This window comes from Macrobrachium rosenbergii, chromosome 12 (genome assembly GCF_040412425.1).
Source record: "Macrobrachium rosenbergii isolate ZJJX-2024 chromosome 12, ASM4041242v1, whole genome shotgun sequence".
In the NCBI taxonomy this organism is placed as follows: domain Eukaryota; kingdom Metazoa; phylum Arthropoda; class Malacostraca; order Decapoda; family Palaemonidae; genus Macrobrachium; species Macrobrachium rosenbergii.
The window spans coordinates 19,781,662-19,806,912 of record NC_089752.1 but is presented as its reverse complement, the minus strand read 5'-3'; the positions used below and the strand labels follow the sequence as shown (position 1 = coordinate 19,806,912).

General features: G+C 31.5%; 1 protein-coding gene across 3 annotated transcripts in view; it reads right to left on the bottom strand.

Moving 5' to 3' along the window:
* The window catches only part of LOC136844435 (cell adhesion molecule 2-like), an 855,447-nt gene that overhangs the window by 611,026 nt on the left and 219,170 nt on the right, over positions 1 to 25,251 (bottom strand). For all 3 annotated transcript variants that reach the window (XM_067113665.1, XM_067113666.1, XM_067113664.1), the window contains exon 2: positions 4,462 to 4,667. In XM_067113665.1, the coding sequence (XP_066969766.1) occupies positions 4,462 to 4,667 (206 nt within the window). The remainder of the gene's footprint in view (positions 1 to 4,461; positions 4,668 to 25,251) is intronic.

Genomic DNA, 25,251 nt, shown 5'->3' with positions numbered 1-25,251 from the left:
CACCGAAAGATTAATCATTCCAATAAACACAATTAAGGATGAAAATTAAGGTTATCACACGCAATATATATATATATATATATGTGTGTGTGTGTGTGTGTGTGTGTGTGTGTCTGTGTGTGTGATAATCTTAATTTAAATCCTTAATTCTGTATATTGGAATACACACATACACACACATATATATATGTGTGTGTGTACCCAAGTATAGAGCTTTTTGAAGGTTCGTTAAAATGACTGGGGGAAATATGTAACATTTCTCCCAAATGAATAATTATTTATTTACGATTTATCAAGTATTACAGTGTAAGAGACTTCAAAGAAACAGAAAATCGGTAATCTGTCAGCGAAAAAAAAAAAAAAAAAAAAGAAAACTCCACCAAAATCAGAAAATAAGCAAAAACTGCATAGCACGAGAGAGAACTTTGCATTCCCGAACGATACGGCCACAAAACAGTAATTAATCGTACCTTCCCCATTGTTTTTTAAAAAGCAGATTATACCAGTGAATTTTCCGTGCCTGCAAAAAAAAAAAAATACAGTTATTCGCATTTGGAAGTTAGCGACTGCTGGAATAAAACCCACAAAATCTAACAGTGAAATCTAACAGCGACCTCAGGAGTACGTTCGCGTGTCTTTCGGGTTTGATTATTATTAGCCAAGGGACGCAGGTTTTCGCAGTTATATTCATATAACTGTCATGGAAAGCATCGTGTGATAGGATGTTAATTTCCTTCGCATTATTCACAATATAAAAACAAAATGTATCGTAATGGTAGCTCGAATATACGAACATTAGTAATTAAGCTGTATTATTATTAAGTCTTTTTGGAAATACGTTATGAGTTTTAAAAATTAAGATAAGTATTTAGCCAATACTTTATGTGAAGAAAAGTGTGATGTGATTAAGTACTAGAGCTAATAAGGAACATTTTCGTTATCAATTTATGATGATAGGAGAAAAATTACGAGAATCGTTACATATTTCTTCATCGTGGGTAACTAAGACATAAGGGATATGAAAGATATGCAAAACGTTTATTAAGATAAGGCACTGAATGAAGTGAAAGTGGAATGAGGAGGAAACAGAAAATGAATAAATAAAACCCGTCTACAATCTTGCAATGGAAATACCATGAAAGACAGGTATACCAGAAATATCACAGGCATTTATACCTGAAAAAATAATGAGTAAAATAGGAAAGACGGAAAGAAAATATTAGGGAATATGAAAACTATTTTATGCAGAACAGCAGCGACATTAATATTATTACTTCAGGATATCATATGGATTAATCTATGCTCTTCCATTTCATAGAATTATTAGACTGAGTAAGAGGAACACACAAGAGATATGAGAGTTACGAATTATAATTCGATACAAAGACACAAAAGACTACGATTTACTTTGCTGCTTGTATAAACGCATGATCTACAACAACATATGTGTATGCATATATACACATATATATATATATATATATATATATATATATATATATATATATATATATATATATATATATACACACACGAATAGAGCTTTAGTAATTCAGGACAGCTAAGTAAAACACATTAGAAGATGATCACACCAATACATTAGCTGATCAAGTCATTATTACGAAATAACTGACTTCCCATAATGAATAATCATCAACACTATAAGTGTAAATGACATAAAAGAAGGTAACATCCAAAAGGGAAAAATAAAGGCAATTCAACTGAAATGCAAACGCGTCAAAAACACCAAACGTACGAGAAGCTTCTTTGTTCCTTAGAGAAGACCTTTAATCCTAATATTGATTTATCCGGGAAGAAGATCCCTCCATAGCCTTTAATAACATTGATTTTTCCCCTAAGATATATTGCCTTACATCTGCAGAAAGAGAAGTCATATTATACACCATGGAAGGGTAACTTGCCATTATATGTGATATCTGATGAAGTACTTGTGCAGATCTCTCTATCTTTGTTACTAAGCTGTTGAAACAAAGATATTCAACTATATTACTTTTCCAAAACTATCTTTAAATAGCTAATCATATACACATACACACAGATATATATATATACTGTATGTATATATATATATATATATATATAATATATATATATATATATATATATATATATATATATATATATATATATATATATATATATATATATACATATATATATATATATATATATATATATATATATCTATATATATATATATATATATATATATATATATATATATATATATATAACTATATATATATATATATATATATATATATATATATGCATAAATATACTCAAGTATATTGACATGGTAATTATGCCCGCCCGTCTTGCTGCCCTTGATCAAATTAGGCAAGTTAATATGAGCACAATGAAGCCTTTATGTGTGTACCTATTAATATCGCTATGAGCTTGCATACAGTATATGTATATGAATTACGAGTAAAACGGTATATATCAGCTGTTGGTATTATAAACTGCCATGATAATAACTGGGATAATGGACTCCAGAAGCATAAGTATTGCTATGATTATTGTTCGTCATAATTTCAATATATGATAGGGAGTAAATCATAAATATCATTATTATGTATAATTAAGGAATGCTAATGACAATGAAGGCATGTTTCAGTAACATAATCTATGCTAATGAGAAAGGCAGATTATACTGATGGTGAATTTAACGCCTAATATGCTTTGTTGGACTTCCTGAATTACGTGTCATAATATCCCACCTGTTTTGTCTCTCTCTCTCTCTCTCTCTCTCTCTCTCTCTCTCTCTCTCTCTCTCTCAAGCGATCACACAATTACAATATACTCATATGCACATGTCCGGATGTTAGATAATAATGTAATAGAAAAATACAGATGAAATTCATAAAGGCTATTGAATTAGATCTACACATGACCTGGTGATAGATAATAATGTAATAGGAAGGGATGGCGTTGAAACAATGTAACTGAAATACATAGAGGCATCTGAATTAGATCTGACATGGACTAAGTTAGACGTCAGTGGAAGGGGTAAAAATTCTACAAACTAACAATGAGTAAAACCTCTACAAACTCTACATGACAAAAAATTCTACAAACTATGAACCAGTAAATATTCTCAAGACTATAAAAGAGTAAAAATATTAGAAATTATGAACCAATAAATATTCTACAGACTACAAAAGAGTAAAAATATTAGAAACTATGAACCAATAAATATTCTACAGATTATAAAAGAGTAAAATTTCTACAAACTAACAACGAGTGAAACTTCTACAAACTATAAAGGTGTAAAAGTTCTACAAACTATGAACCAGTAAATATTCTGCAAACTATAAACGAGTACAAATTCTACAAACCAAAGACGATTAAAAATTCTATAAACTATAAACCAGTAAAAATTTTACGAACAAGCAAAAATTCTACAAACTATAAACGAGAAAAATTCTACCAACTAAAAAGGAATAAAAATTTTACAAACTATAAACGAGTAAAATTTCTACAAACTATAAACTAGCAAATATCCTGCAAACTATAAAAGAGTAAAAATTCCACAAACTATAAACGAGTAGAAATTCTACAAACTATAAAAGAATAAAAATTTCAACAAACTATAAACGAGTAAATTTTTCAACACACTATAAACGAGAACAAATCCTACAAACTATAAATGAGTAAAAATTCTACAATCTATAAATGAGTGAAAGTTCTACAAACTATAAACGATTACAAATTCTACAAACTATAAACCAGTACAAATTCTACAAACTGTAAACGAGTACAAATTCTAAAAACTATAAATGAGTAAAAATTCTACAAACTATTAGCGAGTAAAAATTCTACAAAATATAAAGAGTAAAAACTCTACAAATTATAAACCAGTTAAAATTCTACAAACTATAAACAAGTAAAAATTCTACAAACTATAAACGAGTGCACATTTCTACGAACTAAAAACGAGTACAAATTCTTCAAACTATAAACGAGTACAAATTCTACAAACTATAAACGAGTTAAAATTCTGCAAACCATAAACAAGTAAAAATTCTACAAACTATCAGCGAGTAAATATTCTACAAACTATAAAGAGTAAAAACTCTACAAAGTATAAACGAGTTAAAATTCTACAAACTATAAACAAGTAAAAATTCTACAAACTATAAACGAGTACACATTTCTACGAACTAAAAACGAGTACAAATTCTACAAACTATAAACGAGTAAAAATTCTACAAACTATAAGCGAGTAAAAATTCTACATACTATGAAAGAGTAAAAATTTCTGCAAACTATAAACAAGTAGAAATTCTACAAACTATAAAAGATAAAATAGTTCTATGAACAATAAATATATATATATATATATATATATATATATATATATATATATATATATATATATATATATATATATATATATATATATATATATATATAAAACGCTCAACATCCACTCACATCGACGTTAACCCCGGCAGTGTCGAAGACTTGCATGGGGGGTGAATCAGCTGGGACGTAGCGGAAGAATTCCTTGATGCCTTTGTACCATTTGACTGAGTAAAGCTGATCTCCGTCCAGTTCGTAGTTGCATTCCAGCTCGACCCTCTTGCCCTTGACTTCGTGTGACGGCACCACCACATTCTTCACCTTCAGCCCTTGGCATCCTGAAGGAATTGAGAAATGCGTTAACGATGTTGATAATAATGAAGTAATTGCTTATAATAATAATAATAATAATAATAATAATAATAATAATAATAATAATATTAATAATAATAATAATAATAATGAAATTGTTGATAATAATATGTATAATTACGAACATAATGACTCTGTTAATAATAATAATAATAATAATGAAGCATCTGATAGTAATAATAATAATCATAATAATGAATCCTTCGATAATAATAATAACCATAATGAATCTATTAATAATAATAATAATAATAATAATAATAATAATAATAATAATAATGAATCGCCTAATAAAAATAATAATGATAGTATTGATAATAAGAATAATAATGACAAAAATGAAAAATGATAATGATGATTATAAAATTAATAACCATAGGAGGGCCATGCGACCACCAGCTCGAACATCATCTATAATGATAAAAATACTTATAATGAAGACTAACTTACAAGTGCGAAGGATTTGAATTTTACTCTTTTGGTTATTATTTCATTCTGGCTACATGGTTTGATTTTCAGAGTATACTCTTGTGGTATTACTGTTACCTTAACCGTTCTACCACTAACTGTACTTGTGAGACGTAAAAGACACATCTACCTTAAATAACTGTTTGACGCCAAGAATTATCTACGGCATAGCTGAGGCAAGATTACAACTGTACTGTGTGTAAAAAAGAATTTACCTAAATACACCCACGGACACAAACACAACACATACACACACTTAATATATATATACACACACACACACACATATATATATATATATACAGTTCTTGCTCTAAGTGTGATATATATGTGTATATATATATATATATATATCACTTAGAGCAAGAACCAGTATATATATATATATATATATATATATATATATATATATATATATATATATATATATATATATATATTAGGACGAAGACTGTTATGTTACTGCGATACGTACTACGCAAATGTGTACGCACCTGCTTTACGAAAAATTCCATTGCAGTGTTCTTGCTCTAAGTGATATATATATATGTATGTATATATATATATATATATATATATATATATATATATATATATATATATATATATATATATATATATATATATCTCTTAGGACAAGAACTGTTGGTTACTGTGATACGTACTAGGTAAATGTGTACACTGCTTTACGAAAAATTCCATTGCAGGCTTGTATCATTTTTACGAAATGTATGTATTAGAAATTAATTATTTTCACTGATCAACTATTGAAATAAGCGTTTACCGAGAGTGCAAATATAGAATCCATCAAAATGCTGAAACGAGTAAGCGTTAAATGGAATGCTCAAAAGAACAACTCTCAAATGAAATACATGAATACATTTTTTGGTTCCACGTGTGCGCATGTACGCGTGTTTATATGCGTGTAGGAGCGTATGTGAGTAAAAGCAAGAGCTTTTATGCCATACCATGACTGTGCGAGTAGGCGTTATTTTTATTCGTGTGGGTGTAGACGTGTAAATAGGTGGAAGTGTTATTTGTTATTTATTTTATTGTTTTGTTTTCCTTTTTGCTATGTAATGTTTGCACATGAAATTCGCTGTCTAGGTGGATTGCCTATTAATTACACGCTGTGCATATTTCGCCCTTTTTCCCCCCATTTTTTCTGTTGAATGACTGAACGTGAATGCAACGTGATATTTTTTTTTATAATTGTGTTTTTGCCATTTGCTCTTTTTGATGTCTGCGTGTTCCTACGAGGCAAACGCAGTGTAGTTGCGCGTAGGTGGATTTTTGCAAGCATGGCTGCTCTCCGCTTTGAATGGTCGTGTTTTCTCTCTGTCTTGTGTACACATTTCTATCTGCAAAGCGTATCTAGTTCCACTCCCCGGTTTGTAATTTGGTTGGACGGTTACGCTTCCTCGCCGAAAAAGGGGAAACAGGAAAAGAGGGGAGAGAGAAAGAGGAAGAGAAAGAGAGAGAGGTGAACCTATTTTCCCCTTCTACTATTCCCCTTCATCAACACCATTGTAATGGGAGGGGTGACAGTGTTGTTCGCAACACCCCGCGTCTAATGACCGTGGCCACTCTACCCTCAGACCGGATTCCTCATGAGTGCTGGAAGGAGATCAACACTTGGGGAATATCTCGATTGCTTAAAGCTGTTTGCACATAACATGGGAATTTGAATAATGGCAATGTGATGTATAAACGTTTTATCACTATTGTGAAAGCCTGACGCTTTCTCGTAAGAATGTATAAATCAATAAAATAGTATTGGTAGTACTATAGCTTATTTTACAACACCGACTGTCTTTTGAGTTACGCAATGCTGGACGTGGCCACTTCTTGGATAGGTGATCGTTACTTAATGAGAAAGAGCTGTTGGTCGGCTATAAGGTTTTATGGTCAAGGTGGCTTGAAATCTTGTTCCAAGATAGTAACCCTTAGGAATAGGGTCGATTGTTAAAACTGTTCGCATATAATGCTATGTTCTCATATCAGCAAATTCAAGTAGAAGGTAATTCTTTGCTTTCAAAGAATGAGTCCGCTTTAATATACATACATACACACAGATATAATGTATATACATATATATATATATATATATATATATATATATATATATATATATATATATATATATATATCTATATATACGTCCCATGTTTGTATTATCGTTCATGAAAAGGATAAAGAGTGAAATGTACAGAAATATAAAGCTAAGTGCACGGCATCTTTATTCGTCACTATTAAGGGTATCAATAAAAAAAAAAGGAAGAAAAAGACTAACATTTTTATGACATCAAACACACAGTTGTTAGGGATCCCTTTTATTACATTATATCGTTGCTATTGGCGAATCTTGTTTTATCGCTTCTATTTATTGAAAGCAATCAAGGATGGCCGCTTGTGTGATTGTTATTTGGGTTCGCTATTTTGATGAAATCAGAAAAAAAAATATTGGATTTTCCCCCCTTTTCTCGACTTCGCTGAAAATGATGTTTCAAGTTGATGGTCAAATGACTTGATTTTTTTAGACAAATAGCTATGCACATAAGAAGGCAATCTTATTTAATTTGCATGCCTGAAAGTTACAGGCACTCACTCTGATCTTTATATACGCTCATTAATCAGCACATTGGTGTGTACTTTATTGTACTGTATTGTATCTAAATAAAAGGTATTCCTGATTACTTTAAAAGAAGAAAAAGCCTGCACAATAAATGTAAACATTTTTCAAGCACACAGAATCAACAAAAGCGTTCAGAGACTGCAAATCTCCGCCAGGGTCAAGAAATCTTCCCACTCCTTAACTGGAAAATAGTCCCTAAACCAGACCCTGGCTTTTTCCGAAACCAAATCACTCGTAAAATAACACGAAGTCCATTTTTGGTAAAAATTTCATCAAAGTCTACCCATACTAACCTATTACATGATCCTCTTAATAAAACAGACAGGTTAGTAAACGTATGCAACTAGATCTATTGTACATATTCCTAATTCGTTTTAGATTTAACTGATAATAATGTTATAAATTTACTCTCTTTAGAGGAAAAATTCAAACGACTAGGCCTACTGATTCTTATACAGTATATTTTCCTGCTTCATAAAATAGTTCTTCCATAAAGAACGAAAAGTCTTTCCTGCAATTTTTCTTTTTCAAGTTTTTTTTTTATTTTATTCTCAAAATAATCGAAGGAAAGGAAGTGCACCAGCACTTTGTTCCCAAGGTACACATACAGCACACCGAGCACTGTTTTCGTTTAGACTTTTTTCCTCCTGTTTATTTTTTCCGTCTGTTTTTTGGGGGTCAAAAAGATTACTTCAGGGAAAGAAATATGTTTTGCCATATCTGTGGGAAAGATGGGAAACCCTCAGGCTAAGCTACCTGATTTATTTCACATTTCACACGAGAGAATGCTTCATAAATTACTAAAAAAAATATATATATATATAGATTTTCTCTTTCCGCTGGCTCTTAAAACGGAGAAAAAAATTTAAATTCTTGAATTTTTCCAGTAAAAAAGAGAATTGAAATCTGACTGAATTTTGTTATTACAAAAGAATTTCATGGTCGATTTAATATATCTGAGCAATGATATGATGCTTATCGGATATATTAAAAAAATCTTAGGATTAAATATGAATCACTGTTTCCGTCATAAGACGTCAATAGCTGTGCTGTACTTCATTAGCTTTTAGACGGAAATGTCATTAAATATTTAAGCTTATGACCCTTTTGCTTGCCACAAAAAGTTTTCATACACATGACATTTTTATGTCGCATAAACTATTTATAGTGTTTTTAAATTCAAAATATAATATTCAGTAAAGCTTACAATGCTTTCCACAGTAAAATACTTGGTGTTAATCATTGATAAAGAATAACAATATAGCAAAAATATGAAAATCTGCTTTATCCTATAATTATGCAAATATGGTTGACCACTTATATTGCACTATTGTCGTCTTCTCTTTGATTAACTTCACATATATTGCACTACTATAGTATTTTCATGGATTAATTACATATTTTGCACTATCTTCTTTTTCTTGTCAACTTTACTTATATTGAATTAATATCGTTTGTTCTTTGATTAACTTTTCATATATTGCACTATTTTCATCTTTTCTTTGATTGATTTTATTTGAATTGCACTATTATCGTCCTTCTTTGATTAACTTTACTTATGTTGCACTAATATTGTCTTTACCTTGATTAACTTTATTTATGTTGCATTGTAATCGCATTTTCTTTGATTAACTTTACTCGTATTACATTAATATCGCATTTTCTTTGATTAACTTTACTTATATTACATTAACACCGTATTTTCTTTGATTAACTTTACTTACATTTCACTAATGTCTTTTCTTTGAATAGCTTTACTTATATTGCACTGACATCGTGTTTTCTTTGAATAATCTTACTTAAATTTCACTATCATCATCTTTTCTTGGAATAAATTGACGTATATTTCATTTTTATAGTTTTCTACTTATTTATATAAAAATGACATTTATCACAGATAGCTTTCATTTCATGTTAATGAAAAAAAAAATACCCAAAAAGTGTTCGATGGATATAATTTGATTTAAGTTACACTGGACCTCTGAGAACCTTAGTTAACCAGGATATTTTCAGATTAGCTCCATGCGGTAATTACAGACCACATTCAAGTCTACAATAGTGTCTGGAACTGAGTTGCTCGGGGTTCTTGTAATTAAGTTCCAAGAAGATGTTAGAGACGATATACAGTTATGCAAAAATAGAGCACCAGCACATGTTGATTAAAGGTCTTACAACAGGTTATTTTACACATGCGCAAAGGTTCTCTCTCTCTCCCTCTCTCACACACAATAAATATATGTATACATATACATACATACATATTTATATGTTTGTGTGTATATATATATATATATATATATATATATATATATATATATACATACGTGTCTATATATATATATGTGTATATATATATGTGTATATATATATATATATATATATATATCTATATATATATATACATATATATATACACGAGATATATATATATATAATGTGTGCGTATGAGTTTGTGTATGTGTGTGTTTCACCTACCCGGTATCTGCTGAAAATAAATACCATAACGTCGACAGGGTAAATTATCATTCAAGGAAAATAGGACGACATATATCGAGGGAACCGAAATCATTTGTCCACAAATTGTGTTGCTTCATGATTACGCATAAGCTAAGGATCATTCTCCTTTGTCTTAGGTTACACAAAGTGAAATGGAAATATAGTGTTAAAAATTCCTCTATTTATGAATATATATATATATATATATATATATATATATATATATATATATATATATATATGTGTGTGTGTGTGTGTGTGTGTGTACATAAAGATAAAATCCACGTGGATTTTATCTCTATTTATATATTCATCACGTCTCTATACTTTCCCTGTGATTCAGTTAGACATACACACACACACACACACACATATATATATATATATATATATATATATATATATATATATATATATATATATATATATATATATATTCTGTATATATATATGCGTGTTTGTATGATTGTGTGCATGTGCACGTGTGTGTGGGTTCGTGTGCCTGTCTGTCTCATGATTGTGAATGTGTTGTGATTTTATGATGCATCAAAACTTGTCCTTCAATATTATACTTACATTTTTGTTTATTTATTGTTTTGTTATTTTATATGTTTTTCTAATAACTGTCTCCTCTTTCTGTATTTCCCATTAACTTCTGTTACTTGTTTCGAATGAACGCCATAATCTTTGCAAGCTTGAATTTCCAGCCAATGGCTCCTACAGTCTTGTTCCATATGAATAGGGTTCATTATCATCATCATAATATTATTATTATTATTATTATTATTATTATTATTATTATTATTATTATTATTATTCTGATATAGTTCCCAGACCTATCCTACAGACAAACGTTGATCTTTAATTTATTCCCGGTCTGGTTAAACTAAGATATACTTAACTTTTAGTCTCAAGGATTCTCAGAAATATAAACTTAGACCGCACAAGACTGGAGCTACAGACAAACGGACACTGGAAAAAACTGACCCCCCAGGAGAATGAAAGGACGGTTGAAAGGGGTCGTTGATCTGTTTCATCAACTGAAACAAAACCAATTTCCACAACCTGACATTATGTTTTAAACACCTGGATTGAAGGCCCTTCCCCTTGGCAGAGCGACCCTGTCTAGCTAACAATGGCATTCTATTACGGCAGAGTCAATTCAAACAACTATCTGTTTACCGAAAGATCAAGCGATTGGCAAGTATCGCCTCTATTCCCCCTAGTCTTTAAGGTCCAATGTCGTTTGGTGGGGAGCCATTTTAAGCTCCGCCATCAGACATCGCCGTCTTTAAAATGAACCCCGGCTAGGAGATACATTTAATAGTCTTAATTTACTATCTGCGCCGGCGAGGCTGTTCACCATTATGCAAAATACCACCCGAAATACCATGAACTTACAACAGAAAATCTACACGATAATCTCCTCCGCGTATATACAATGCTATTTACTGATACGGTCTACAGATTATATGTAAAGGTTTTAAATTATTTATACATATGCACAGAAACAAATACTTCACATACTCTTATAATCAGATACAATGATACAAGAATGCTTGCAAACGTTTCACAGACTACACACACAAACGCTTGTGTACAGTCACATTCACACGTATACAGAAACATGCCATTAAAAATATACATTAGTAAATTATACTTAGCTACACGCATTACAACCACACTGCATCACATACAAATTACAGTATAACTGTACAGAAATAATTTCTTTCATAGATGCCTTTGTTGTTGTGCCCACAGGTTAACTAATGGTAATCAGTTACTCACACATGCAGTCAGAAACAGACATGAACACATATGCATATCATTAGAGTCACCCATAGACTATTCAAACAAGCACACACATTCACCCTTTAAAGATCAAAAGCTCATGCAACAGGAGCAAATGTAAAAAACAGTAAAAAACAAAACCTTCGGTAGACGTTTATTAATTCTTTTCTTCCGCAACGGGAATATATTTATATCACAAACTCACATATCTCCTCCATTAATTCCACTCGTATAGAATATCTTATCGAGGTCGCAATGGATGACGCTGAAGTTTTGTCGTTTGTTGCGGAATGGATCGGAAAAATTCTTGAGATGGGAGACCTTGGGAGTCCCTTGGACAGTTATAGCTTTTATTCCTTTTATTTTATTACTTGCGGTAATTTCCTGGAAGCCTTAGCGAAACCGACGAGGTAGACATTCCTCTTATACCTTGATATATTATGCAATAGGTATCTATATATAAAGAAGTACATTAAACAGTTTAACGTTAAGAAAGTATACACCATATAGATTTGCTTTTCTTTGGAGAAGAGTTAAGGGAGGCAATTATCATTGACATTCAATGCAGTTTCACAGAACCAACACTATTTTATATTTATCAATAATTTTAGTTATAAATTATAGAAAACCAAAGCAATCCAACTGATTTCTTTTACAGAACCAAAGGAGTAGATGGCTCAAGTTCCCGAAGAAAGTCGTTTTCCCTACTCACATATCTAAAGTCCTCCTTTGATGTACTATAAAATCGGTGAAAAAGGTTCCTTTATTTTTCATCACTGATAATTCCCCCCTCAAAACTCTTCTTTTTACGGTTGCTCTCTTTTCTATTAAATAATATCTTCATTCATCTCTCCAGAATATGATCAATTGTAGCCTATTCATCATTCATCCCACTTTTAGCCACTCGCTCTGAGAAACCACACACAAACACACACACAAACACGCACACACACACATATATATATTATATATATAACTGTATATATATATATATATACATATAGATATACATATATATATATATATATATATATATATATATATATGTATATATATATATATATATATATATATATATATATATATATATAATGTGTGTGTGTGCTTGTAACTATTCGCCTGTTTAGTACTTTGGAATTAATAACCACAGTGAATTGGTGAGAAGATGTCGGCATCATGCACATTGTTAAAAATGCTACGTTTACCTAGCGGGATAAGGATTTCACAGCTTCAGTCAACATCATTCAACTATCTCTAGAAATATCCCCCTTTGCATTTCTATAGGGTATTTCCCATTGCTCATTTCATTCCCCATTATATTTCACACATCAGACTATCTCTGAATTTCATGTTTAGTGGTAAAACAAAAACAAAAAATAATCATAATAATTCACACAGGATAATTTATAGTAAATGAACAGACACACGCTGATGCACACATTACATAAACATGTTAAATAATAAACTGACAATCACAAATCTAATAACAGTTCACCTTTAAGAAGGGGGGTGGGCTTAATAGACAAGGGAGAGGAAAACAAATATCTGAATTTTCATATTCTGAGAAAAATTGTCGCCTATCTTCACATAAACTAAAGACTGACTACAAAACTGGTACAAGCAAATACTGTATGGAATGCCAAAAGTGTCATGTGAATTTTATTTTTCACACCTTATTATAACCTACTGACACCAGCACCAGAACACCAAGTTTTAGCAGCAATTGACATCATTTTACAGGGCAGAAGCGTTAAACCTTCGTGATAGTCTCCCCCTTTATCCGAGGTTGGGACCTGTCTCATTCTGTTAACTCTCGGGACAATGTTCTTTCTCCCTCACCCCATTCTTCTCCGAAAGAAAAAGAAATAATATCTAAAAAGACAACCTTCCAGCTAAGACCAACTTGTTCATGGCACCATACTACCTCACACCTGATATACCTATAAACTGACTATACTGTACCATGAATAACTTGAATAAAAGTGTACAATCACACAATCACTCCTGTAGATCCCACTCAATAATGTAAGCAGGAAAACAGTTCAGTTATAAATGGAATTTATACGTGAATCGTTACATGTTGACTTAATCTTGATGTTGACAATTGTGATAGCCTCTGGAATGAAGAGATAGCCAAAAACAAGTTGAAGATTTAATGTTTCACTGATTCTCCGAACAGGTATATATATATATATATATATATATATATACATATATATATATATATATATATATATATATATATATATATATATATATATATATATATATATATATATATATATATATATATATATAATTATAATGTATGTGAATGTTTGTTTGTGAGCATGTGTGTGTGTGTGTTTGTGTCATATCAGCTATGAGAGGGGAAAAAAACTTTTCTTAAATACTAGTTCCTTGCTCCACTTACGTGTCACGAGAAGGAAATCAAAATAAGGTCGCAAATTATTACAAAAAAAAAAAATCTTCCCCAAGGAAATTACAAAAATTGATTAATGGTAAAGTGCATGCCTTAATTAGACAAAATACTAGAACAGCCAAATTGTATAAGAAATTTATATAAACAAAGTACATAGTGATAATAATTTGAGATAAGTGAATCATATAATTTCTAAATATCCTGAGCCCAATTTTCTTCCCAGACCTAATATACCGAACGCTGAGTTATACGCCCATAAAATCTTGAAATGTTTGAGAGTGGTTCCTCCTGTGATTATATAAACCGCTGAAAAAAAAACATTCTTTTTCAAACTCTCGTGTTATAATTTTTTTGTGATTTTATTCATTATATTTTACTTCTTCATTAAAAAATCCGAATGATTTTTTTAATACTAATCTTATGTGGAATATAATGGAAAATTAATAAAAATTTTGCTGCCATGTATGTATAAGTCCAAGTTTTCTGTGTGTAACGGTCTTGTTGATTTCTATACTTTATGCCAGTGGGACATACCATTATCACTGTGATTGACATATGATTTTTTTTTAAGTGAAATGACCAGCTAAAATAAAACAGAAATCCTCAGTGACGCAAACCCCTTTTTAGTTATAAAACCAAATTTCCGTAGTGAATGGCATAAAGGTGCTGAGTGAACATGAAGGGAAGCTAATTCCTTTGATTCCACCTGTATTAGCACTAATCGCGAAAGGCATTTTTTTTTATTTTTGCAAAATCGAAAAGCTCAAAGAATTTACAATTTAATTTTTGATGCTGGTAAATCTTCCGTGAATTTTGAAGGGAGATCTTGTCTTTATAAAATTTACGTATAACAGATCAGCTCAGTAAAATAATAAGCCTTCTGTGAATTTAAATCATATGATAATCTCTTTTTGTTTATACATGATTTATTTCAACATAATTTTCAAAGTGGCAGACATGGTCTTTAGATCGTAAAGGGGCTTTAGAATTGTGAAAGCATTTAGAATAGTGATTTCATCCAAAACTGCACCACTGTTTTTTTTAATAATAATGCAGTTCCACTAGAAACAACTGTTTCCTTAAGAAATAAAAAGTTGTGTGTCTTCACATAAGACACATTAATGTTTACATGCGGACACTATTGCGCCTGTACCGTGTAAATTGATGTTTCACGTATAAAACGTTTAAGGAAATGGCTCTTGTGAAAAACGTTATGCAGCTGCCTCATTTAAAATGTTTAGGAACTGACACCTATATAAAACGTTTAAGCAACTGACTCCTATATAAAACGTTTTTGCAGCTGACTCTTACATAAAACGTTCAAGCAACTGACTCTTATTTAAATCATTTATTCAACTGACTCATTTGAAAAGTTTAAGCAACTGACTCATATAAAACGTTTAAGCAACTGACTCTTATATATAAAACGTTCAAACAACTGACTCTTATTTAAAGCGTTTATTCAAATGACTCTCATATGGAATGTTTAAGCAACTGGCTATTATATGAAACGTTTATGCAACCGATTCTTATAAAGAACACAAGCGTAAAAATAACGGATACTCAAATACACTACCTGGAAATATATTGTCAATCCCTGACTCTGAATACCTGCATATTAACGAGAGATTATCCGAACGCGTTTTTGCATCTCCCGCATTCGGATGATGATATTTCACTCGGCCGCGCACTTGAATATTCTGGAATCGCTGCTTTGTTTAAACAGTGATTACTTGTATTGAAGCTGAACCTAGCAACCTCGAAAAAATTCTTTAATCTCCGGAAAATATTGAATGTAACTCCCAGCGTAATTACTCCCTGCAATTTCGATTACAAAGCATTTGCCCTGTACTGGGAACCGTAAGCAAAAATTCTGGAAACAGTAAGTTAAAATTCTGGAAACAGTACGCAAAAATTATGGAAGCAGTAAGAAAAAATTCTAGGAACAGTAAGCAAAAATTCTGGAAACGGTAAGTTAAAATTCTGGAAACAATAGGCAAAAAGTATGGAAGCAGTAAGAAAAAATTCTGGGAAAGGTAACCAAAAATTTTGGAACAGTAAGTAATAATAAAGATATGAAGAAGTTATTGAAACAGTCGGGAAAGAAAATGTTTCATGATTATTTTCCCATATATTATTTTTTACACTTTGACTGGACTTTGACACTCATGTGTACGATCTGTAATTCTTAATATTTTAAGTTTATACATTTATTGCCTATATTCTATTTTCAGCAGACTTACCAATACTTAGAAGCGTGTCTTCAATAATGATCAATACTTGTCGTTTTCTTCTTCATCCGTTAATTCAGTTCATTATATTTCTCAACGAAATTCCCCCTTCATTGCCACTGCTGTAAAGACCAACCCCCATACCTCATGGACTTGACTTTCAGAGCCTCGAACATACACGAAGCGAAATAAACAGCAATGATAAAACGCAAGTAAACAACAAAAGCGCGTTCTGGTCTTGCGATTGGATTCCGACGAATAAAAAGATCAATATCTCTTTATCTCTGCCGTTTCGGAGATAAAGTTCTTTTATCTCTTGCCTTGCCTTGCCTTTCCGCATTTTGGGTATGCAGGAGAGCAGGGTATTCGTAAATAAATAAATTTCCATTTCCTGGCACGAGAGTGGAGACAAATGGCCCTTTTATGATACCGAGAGAGAGAGAGAGAGAGAGAGAGAGAGAGAGAGAGAGAGAGAGAGAGAGAGAATACAAATGGATCACACGTACCAAGGAAACACACTAATAATACCTTACAGATTTTTTTTATGGGTTCAAAAGATGCACTCGATGCTATTGTCCATATTCGTAATGAAATAAGATTTTGCATACATTATTACATATGCAATTATGATTTTTAAATTTCATTTTCATAACAAAATTCATTATAAAACTTAAGAAATTAGATGATGAGTGTTCTGTAAGTATAGTATTCAAATTTAATACTAGGATACTGCAAAGCTATCAAAATTAGTGCCATCCCATCCTTTAATTATTTTAAAAAGAAAATGAACTTGATATGAAAGTTGGAAGCCGGGCCAAAATTTATATAGATATACCAATGTTTAAATAATATACCTTCAAAATCAAAAGTCCTGTGAGGAGACCTTCGGTGACGTAAATGAAAATATATTGATTACAAAAAATTACATCATCGTGGGTATGTATTTATGTATGTTGCTGCGAAAAGTGAATAAGAAAGAATTTACTTTTTCAAGTGAAACAAGAACATTTTTCTAATTAACCTGCGTGACCAGTATCAGATTACGAGTAATTGATTCTACCTATATTTTTGAAATATGATATCCAGTATCGCAATACAAACTAGGTTAAAAAGAATGAGTTTTTATTGATCGTCTCGATTCTTCACCTTCCCTCGGAGTGAAGATACTAATATTAGATACCTGATATTAGAAGCGCAAGAAAAACAGAAGCCTTCACGAGGAAATAATAAATATCGATACGCAATTAAAACGAAAATCATTAATCAAGCATTTTAATTCTTCATTTCTCATACAAACTTACAGAACGCATAAATTTATCCGTTTTATTAATGTTAGCTCGTTTTATCCATCAGGAGTTGCATTAGTAATAATCTTTGGTAAAGATTATTATAAACTTTTGAGACAGTGAGAACAGAAAAAGCTTACCAGAACGAGGAGAGACGGTTTTGCTTCTCGCCAATTCATTAAAGTTTACAGTCACTGTGATTAGTTCACACGCACACACACACACACACACACACACACACACATATATATATATATATATATATATATATATATATATATATATATATATATATATATATATATATAACCATCACGCAAGGAAGAGAGCACACACATGTACAAATTGTCTTTATTTCAACGTTTCGTGCAGATGTACGGTTTGTACATGTGTGTGAGTCCGCTTCCCTTTGTGATGGCTTTAAACATGGGCTGACGCCTTATTCCTTGTACTAAGGTCTGTATATATATATATATATATATATATATATATATATATATATATATATATATATATATATATATATATATATTTTATATATATATATATATATATATATATATAAACACATATGTATATATATACATATATATATATATATATATATATATATATATATATATATATATATATTCTTTGTACTAAGGTGTATGTATATATATATATATATATATATATATATATATATATATATATATATATATATATGTGTGTGTGTGTGTGTGTGTGTGTGTATGTGTGTGTGTGTGTGTGTGTATTCATGTATGAATAAACTCAAGCATTAACAACAAACGAATGACTGCGATGATAGCAGCATAAAATAAACGATAAATATCACTACCAATTTCGAGCCCAAAAAGGGGATTTTAATCACTATTTCAGAATTTAATAGGAGGAGGGAACGCGTAACTCGCGAACAATACGTACCTGATGGGTCCAAAATATCAAACTAAAATTCATCCCGTAAAAAAAAAAAATTGTTTGGAGTTAAAAAAAAAGACAAAATTTGACATAAGCGTAGACTGCGTGGTGGTCTTATAAATAGCATACACATGCATACACATGTAGTATGCATGATATGCACCATAAGTGAATATGAATGAAAAAACAGATAAAATCTGACTCAAGCAAAGACTGAGTACTACTCTAAATACCGTACGCATGCATGCACGCTGTATTATGCAGGATACGCGACATCATAAGTGAATTTGTGAGTATACAAAAGGCAAAATTTCCCCTCGCGCACCGATGGTCCGTGTAGCTGACGGCGGACCAAATTAATTTCATTTGCATATGGAAGGTTGTCCGAATTAATGCCTCTACATGTTTACAAAAAATATAGGAGTTTGTTTAAATGGGCGGTTGCCTTTGCACTGCTGTTCTATATTGAGCATTGTTGTTCTTGTGGATTCTTTGAGAAACTTATTGTCGACACTTTCTATCTGGAGACAATGCAAAGGTAAAAGAAAATTGTTTGAAAAAATAAGAAATATTGAAGCGTGCATCCTTTGTATTTGTGTGAATATTTTACTCTGTTACTCTTATTTACATGCTGAAGATCCTTCTATTTTTATTAAATAAGAAGAGGAAAGTAAAATAAAAACAAAATACAAAAACGAAGGAAAAACGTCCTCTTTACAAGTAGGAATTGATCTGCGTGTCATTCTCACGAGAGAACGGCGTTAAATTACATAATTACGGGGCAGTCAACACGAGATAATGATACCCCTCGATACGAAAGGGAAGAGGTAAAGAAAGAAGCATAAAAAAGGAGACGGTAATAAAATGCAATGACGAATTAACTTGTTTTGAAAAATAAGTCTCGAAGTGTAACTTTTAGCAACTTAAGAAATTGAGAAAATACACACACACACACATATAAAATATATATATATATATATATATATATATATATATATATATATATATATATATATATATATATATATACACACACACACGCACACTTTGGGACACAGTTTCTCTCTTATGCAATTATGGTTGAATATCAGTGCAAATTCATCATTAATAATTTTGTGGCATAAATTTTCGATTTTATGTAGCTTTCTCTTTGTGTTGTTGTCTGCTACCGTTCGTTTAAGAGTTAGTTTTATTTATCATTTCATTTTCCATTCTTTTCTTTGACAGGTGCTTCCTTTTTATTCTTATTCGTTCCTGCAATATCGTTTCTTTGTCTTACACTTTGCCACTGACTATTGTATTCTTCACAGAAAACCATGGGACTTCTTAAGAAACACCCAAAATTATAGAAATCACTGTTTATTTACACGCACAATAGGTACTTACTTCGGTGACAAGAATACCGTCCTCAGGTGAGGATACCCTGCATGAAGAGTACAGTGTTATTTATTATAGTTAGAAAGTCATACAGCGGAAAATGAAATGATGAATAAAAATGGATTTTTACAGAACGGCAGCAGACAACAACACACAGAGAAAGCTACATAAAATCGAAAATTTACGCCACAAAATTATATATATATATATATATATATATATATATATATATATATATATATATATATATATATATATATATATATATATTATATAAATATATATATATATATATATATATATATATATTATATATATATATATATATATATATATATATATATATATATATATATATATATATATATATATATAGTGTGTGTGTATTACACACACACACATATATAGAGTATATTACATACACATACAATATATATATATATATATATATATATATATATATATATATATATATATATATATATATATATATATATACACACACACACACATAAAGAATAATGTAAGCACGTAATGCTGAAGTTAGTTCATGTAGTAATTTACAAGGGGCCTTTCCAAGCAAGTAATAGTACAGTATGTACTATACTAAGCACAAAAGTACCTGTATTTACTGTTTATTGTTGGAGTTGTTTGCTCTGGCTGACTGCCCTCAAGGTGAACATGGTGAATACAGATAGATAATTTACTGTTTCCTAGTTCATCTCACGCTGAAAGGAAATTGCTTTATGGCAGAATTAACACAGGAAATACTGTTTTTCATAATACGTTTTCTATCGATGAAAGGGTGGGAATGGTATCAGCGAAAGCATTGATTATATGTGATTTTAATTTCCCATTTTCTGAAATAATTAGAACGAACATGAACTCGGTATGTTTGTGTGACTTACCAACAAATGAAGTAATAGAATGTAGAGGCAGTAAAAAAAAAAATAACAGTGGACGAGATCAGATAATTAACTAGAAAACGGCAGAAGGCGAAGAGTATTCCAGTCACATGAAAGCACCGCAGATTTCTTTGTTGCATATGTATATAAGCATAATAAACATTATTTTTTTTTATCACCAATCTCCTTTCCTGAATCCATCGTTTAACACCAGTTACCAGCTTATGTCTTCATAAAATGACCCATAAATATTAAGAAGAAATCTTTTCTTTCGTTTACCCTGATAAAAAGTAATTCCAAGATTGGCACAACAACTTTTGCTATTGGTCTGAGAGCAATAGTAAAATGGTTACAAGGTATATACATACATACATACATACATACATACATACACACACATATATTTATATATATATATATACATACACAGTATATACTGTATATATATATATATATATATATATATATATATACATATTTGTGTGTGTGCGTATAGTGTGTATGTGTGCGTATTTGCATATAAGCAAATACGTTTCACACAACGATGAACACGTGCATGAGCACAATCAAAAATCGTAAATCCTTCACTGTGCACAAGATTTTCCTCGGTGTTCCAACCCCTTATCAACATTAATTTTCGAGACAAGTCCCAGAAATTAATTAAACTTTACGTCAACGAGTTGGTTATAGTTGTTGTTATATAGTAGAAGGTGAGACCTCTTTCATTTTATTTAACGTCTGACGAGCTGGGGGACGAAAGTTAACGGAAGGGGTCGCCATGTTGCAGTGAATTTGAATGATCTGGATCTGGAGTGTCGTGAATTATCATTCATGTTGAATTCCTGATAAGATGCATAAGTGATTTACGTATTCATTAATCGGAGACGGGATGAAAAGCAAAGCAAACGAAGTGCTCGGTTTCAGATGTGAAATCCAATTGTTCTCACAAGAAAAATCTAAATGAAATCGTATGAAACAATGACAAGTCATGACTATTCATATTTCTGTTTACATCTGTAAACAGGAAACACTGTTATGCCGTTTAAAGAGTAACTGTTACTATCAGTTTTTTTATTATTCCATTATAATTTTCTTATTCTCGAAAAAACTGTCTGATTTAGGAAAGTTGCTATTAAAACTTCCTCCTAAATATTATGAATATTTTTTGAGGCATTTGAGGCATGCGGCCTATTAGCAGTTAAAGTTTCGGAAGAATAGAATGATTTCAAATATTTGAAATTGCTCTGGCGTTTTTTAATTAAACGGTTAATGTCAAAGAAATAAAATTTTTACGTTGCCTTTGAATATATTCTAGCATTTTTTTATAACCCGGCACTGAATGAAGAAAAATTTTCATAAGTGCATTTGTAATATATTTCAAATGTAGAAGTATTCAACTTCAGTTTTTATATTCAGTTGTAATAAGAAAATAGATGTTGGGTTTGCTATTCAGCCGTTTATACTGAATATCAATAAAGGACCAATTACTGAGAATTCTTGGTTAGTTAATAATGTATTTCAATATTCAAGTAACACAAGTTTACCGAGTTTGCATTTGTACACATAATTTGATTTATCTGCCTTACAAGAAATAAAGATATGCACTTTAAATAGCTGATCCATCAAGAAACGCGGTTAAATTCTAACAGAAAAATATACCTTAAGAAAGTCAAAAGAAAAGCAGGGCATTCGGCGAAGTGAGAGAGGACAGAATTTAATAAGACCGGAGGAGAGAGAAAGAGAAAAAAGAAGAAAATAGATGGGCCCGGATATAGAATCGAATTCCTCTCTCTCTCTCTCTCTCTCTCTCTCTCTCTCTCTCTCTCTCTCTCTCTCAGCATTCCATGGAGACCATCCAATCAAAACTTTTAAGACCCGTGTTCTAGTACGAATTCTATGAGGTCTCCTTTGGGAAGGCCAACTCCTCCTACAGATGGGCGTGAGTCATTGAGACGGAGTATTGTCACGGAGGAAGTACCACCAACACGGGAGGAGAGAGAAAATAGATGGGGGGAATGGGCAGAGGAGAAAGGGGGGAAAAGATGGAACTGACTGGTGCAATTCTACGCCTGTTGCAACTATTGGGGTGCAAGAGCTTCTGTCACGGAGGAAATGTCTACATCCTAGAAGGAGGAAGATATACAGGAAGCGGGGGAACAGACAGATGAAGGATGGTAGGAAGAGGAGGAGGGAGTGACTGGTGATAGTGGCGATCCTGATGCTATCCTACGCTTGTTGCAACCATTGGCGTTGCAAAGAATTTCACCCTGACTGACGTTTATGGATCGACGAGTGCCAGCCGCTTTCTGGTCGAGTGACGTGGAGTGGGTTTCTGCTTGCCATCTTTAGTGGAATAAAACTTCCGGAGCGAGATTTGCATAAATCTCATTCACATACGATGGCTAACTAAACCTTTCGTGGGAGGATCATTTAAATTACAAAATAAAGCGAGTGCAGTGGAGCATTCGTCCCTTGCTGAATTCCAAGAGACAATGGCGTCTCTTAAATGTCAGGGTTAGACTTTCAGTCATTTGGAAAGATATTTCCATGATACTATATTTCTAGAAGTGACAGACGAGAAAGACAACGGATATACTGTATGTATGTATGTATGTATGTATGTATGTATGTATGTATGTATGTATATATATATAAATATATATATATATAGTATATATATATATATATATATATATATATATATATACATATACACACATATAATATATATATATATATATATATATATATATATAACTATATATATATATATATATATATATATGCATATATATAGGTTATATAAAAGTGCGTTTGTATTGACGAACGGTAAATAATTGCATGCAAGCAAATGCACTGAAAAGGGAACGCAATACAATTACTAATATTTCAAATAAACGTTCTAACTATAGTGAAGTATGTTTTGTTCTGAAATTTACAATGCAGAATTACCTATACAATGATGATTTCCATATAAGAAAATGGGAAGAATATCGTCTTGTTATTGCTTTTATCAGATCATTGTTTCAGACATACCTTATGTATTTCAGAAATTGTGGCGTGAAACCCCTCGAAAAACAACATTAAAATGTACGAGTCCAAGGCTGCAGAAACTTCATGCAGTATAAAACATCGAGAATAAAATGATACATGAAGTATAAATCAGTATTTTCATTTTCCACAAGTCGTAATAATTTTATGGTAATTGTACTGTACAAGATACGAATGCATAAATGAAAATGACAGAAAAGAAAATCTTGCATATTATATTGTATATACGTACAAACAGACACACACACATGCACAAGCAAACCATAACATGGGGATGTCCTAGAGAAAAGAAGAAAATTTGACAAATGAGTCATGCTTAAATATCTTGTGGAGAAACCTTCCATATTAGTCACTTCGTATACCCTCATCTTAGGCACATCAGGAGCACGTCGAACCCCCTGTACACTATGCCATTCACAGCTATCTGTGGTGCATCACTATACTATAACAGGAAATCATAAGTAAAAATCCACAATTATGTATATGAGCAACGTTGTATTTTTCAAAATATGAAAAGGATTAAAAATGGTATGCTCCAATCGTTTGCAGGACGGTCCTCTTCAGCTAACGGTTGTGCAAAAACGGTCGCAAGTTTCCATTCATAATCATCTTTGTATTTTGAAAAATACAGCGTTCCTCATATACATAATTGCGAATTTTTACTTATTATTCGCCTCCATCTTGAAGCTCTCTCATTTCTTGAATGCTGAAGCACTTCCTGACAACACCTCTTTCAGGCTCTTCCTCTCCCTCTCCCTCACCCTCAATACATATCTGAATTGTAAACCCTTTACACCACCCTGTTATCCTCCCTTCTTTCCACGTGACCAAACCATCACCTGGATTCATGGATAAATAGCACGGTAAATGTAACATATGTAATAATGTCTCAACAGAGACGCAGTTCTACTTAATATATATCTTTACGAAAATGAAAAACTGATCATCAGGGTGTGCGCATGGAACC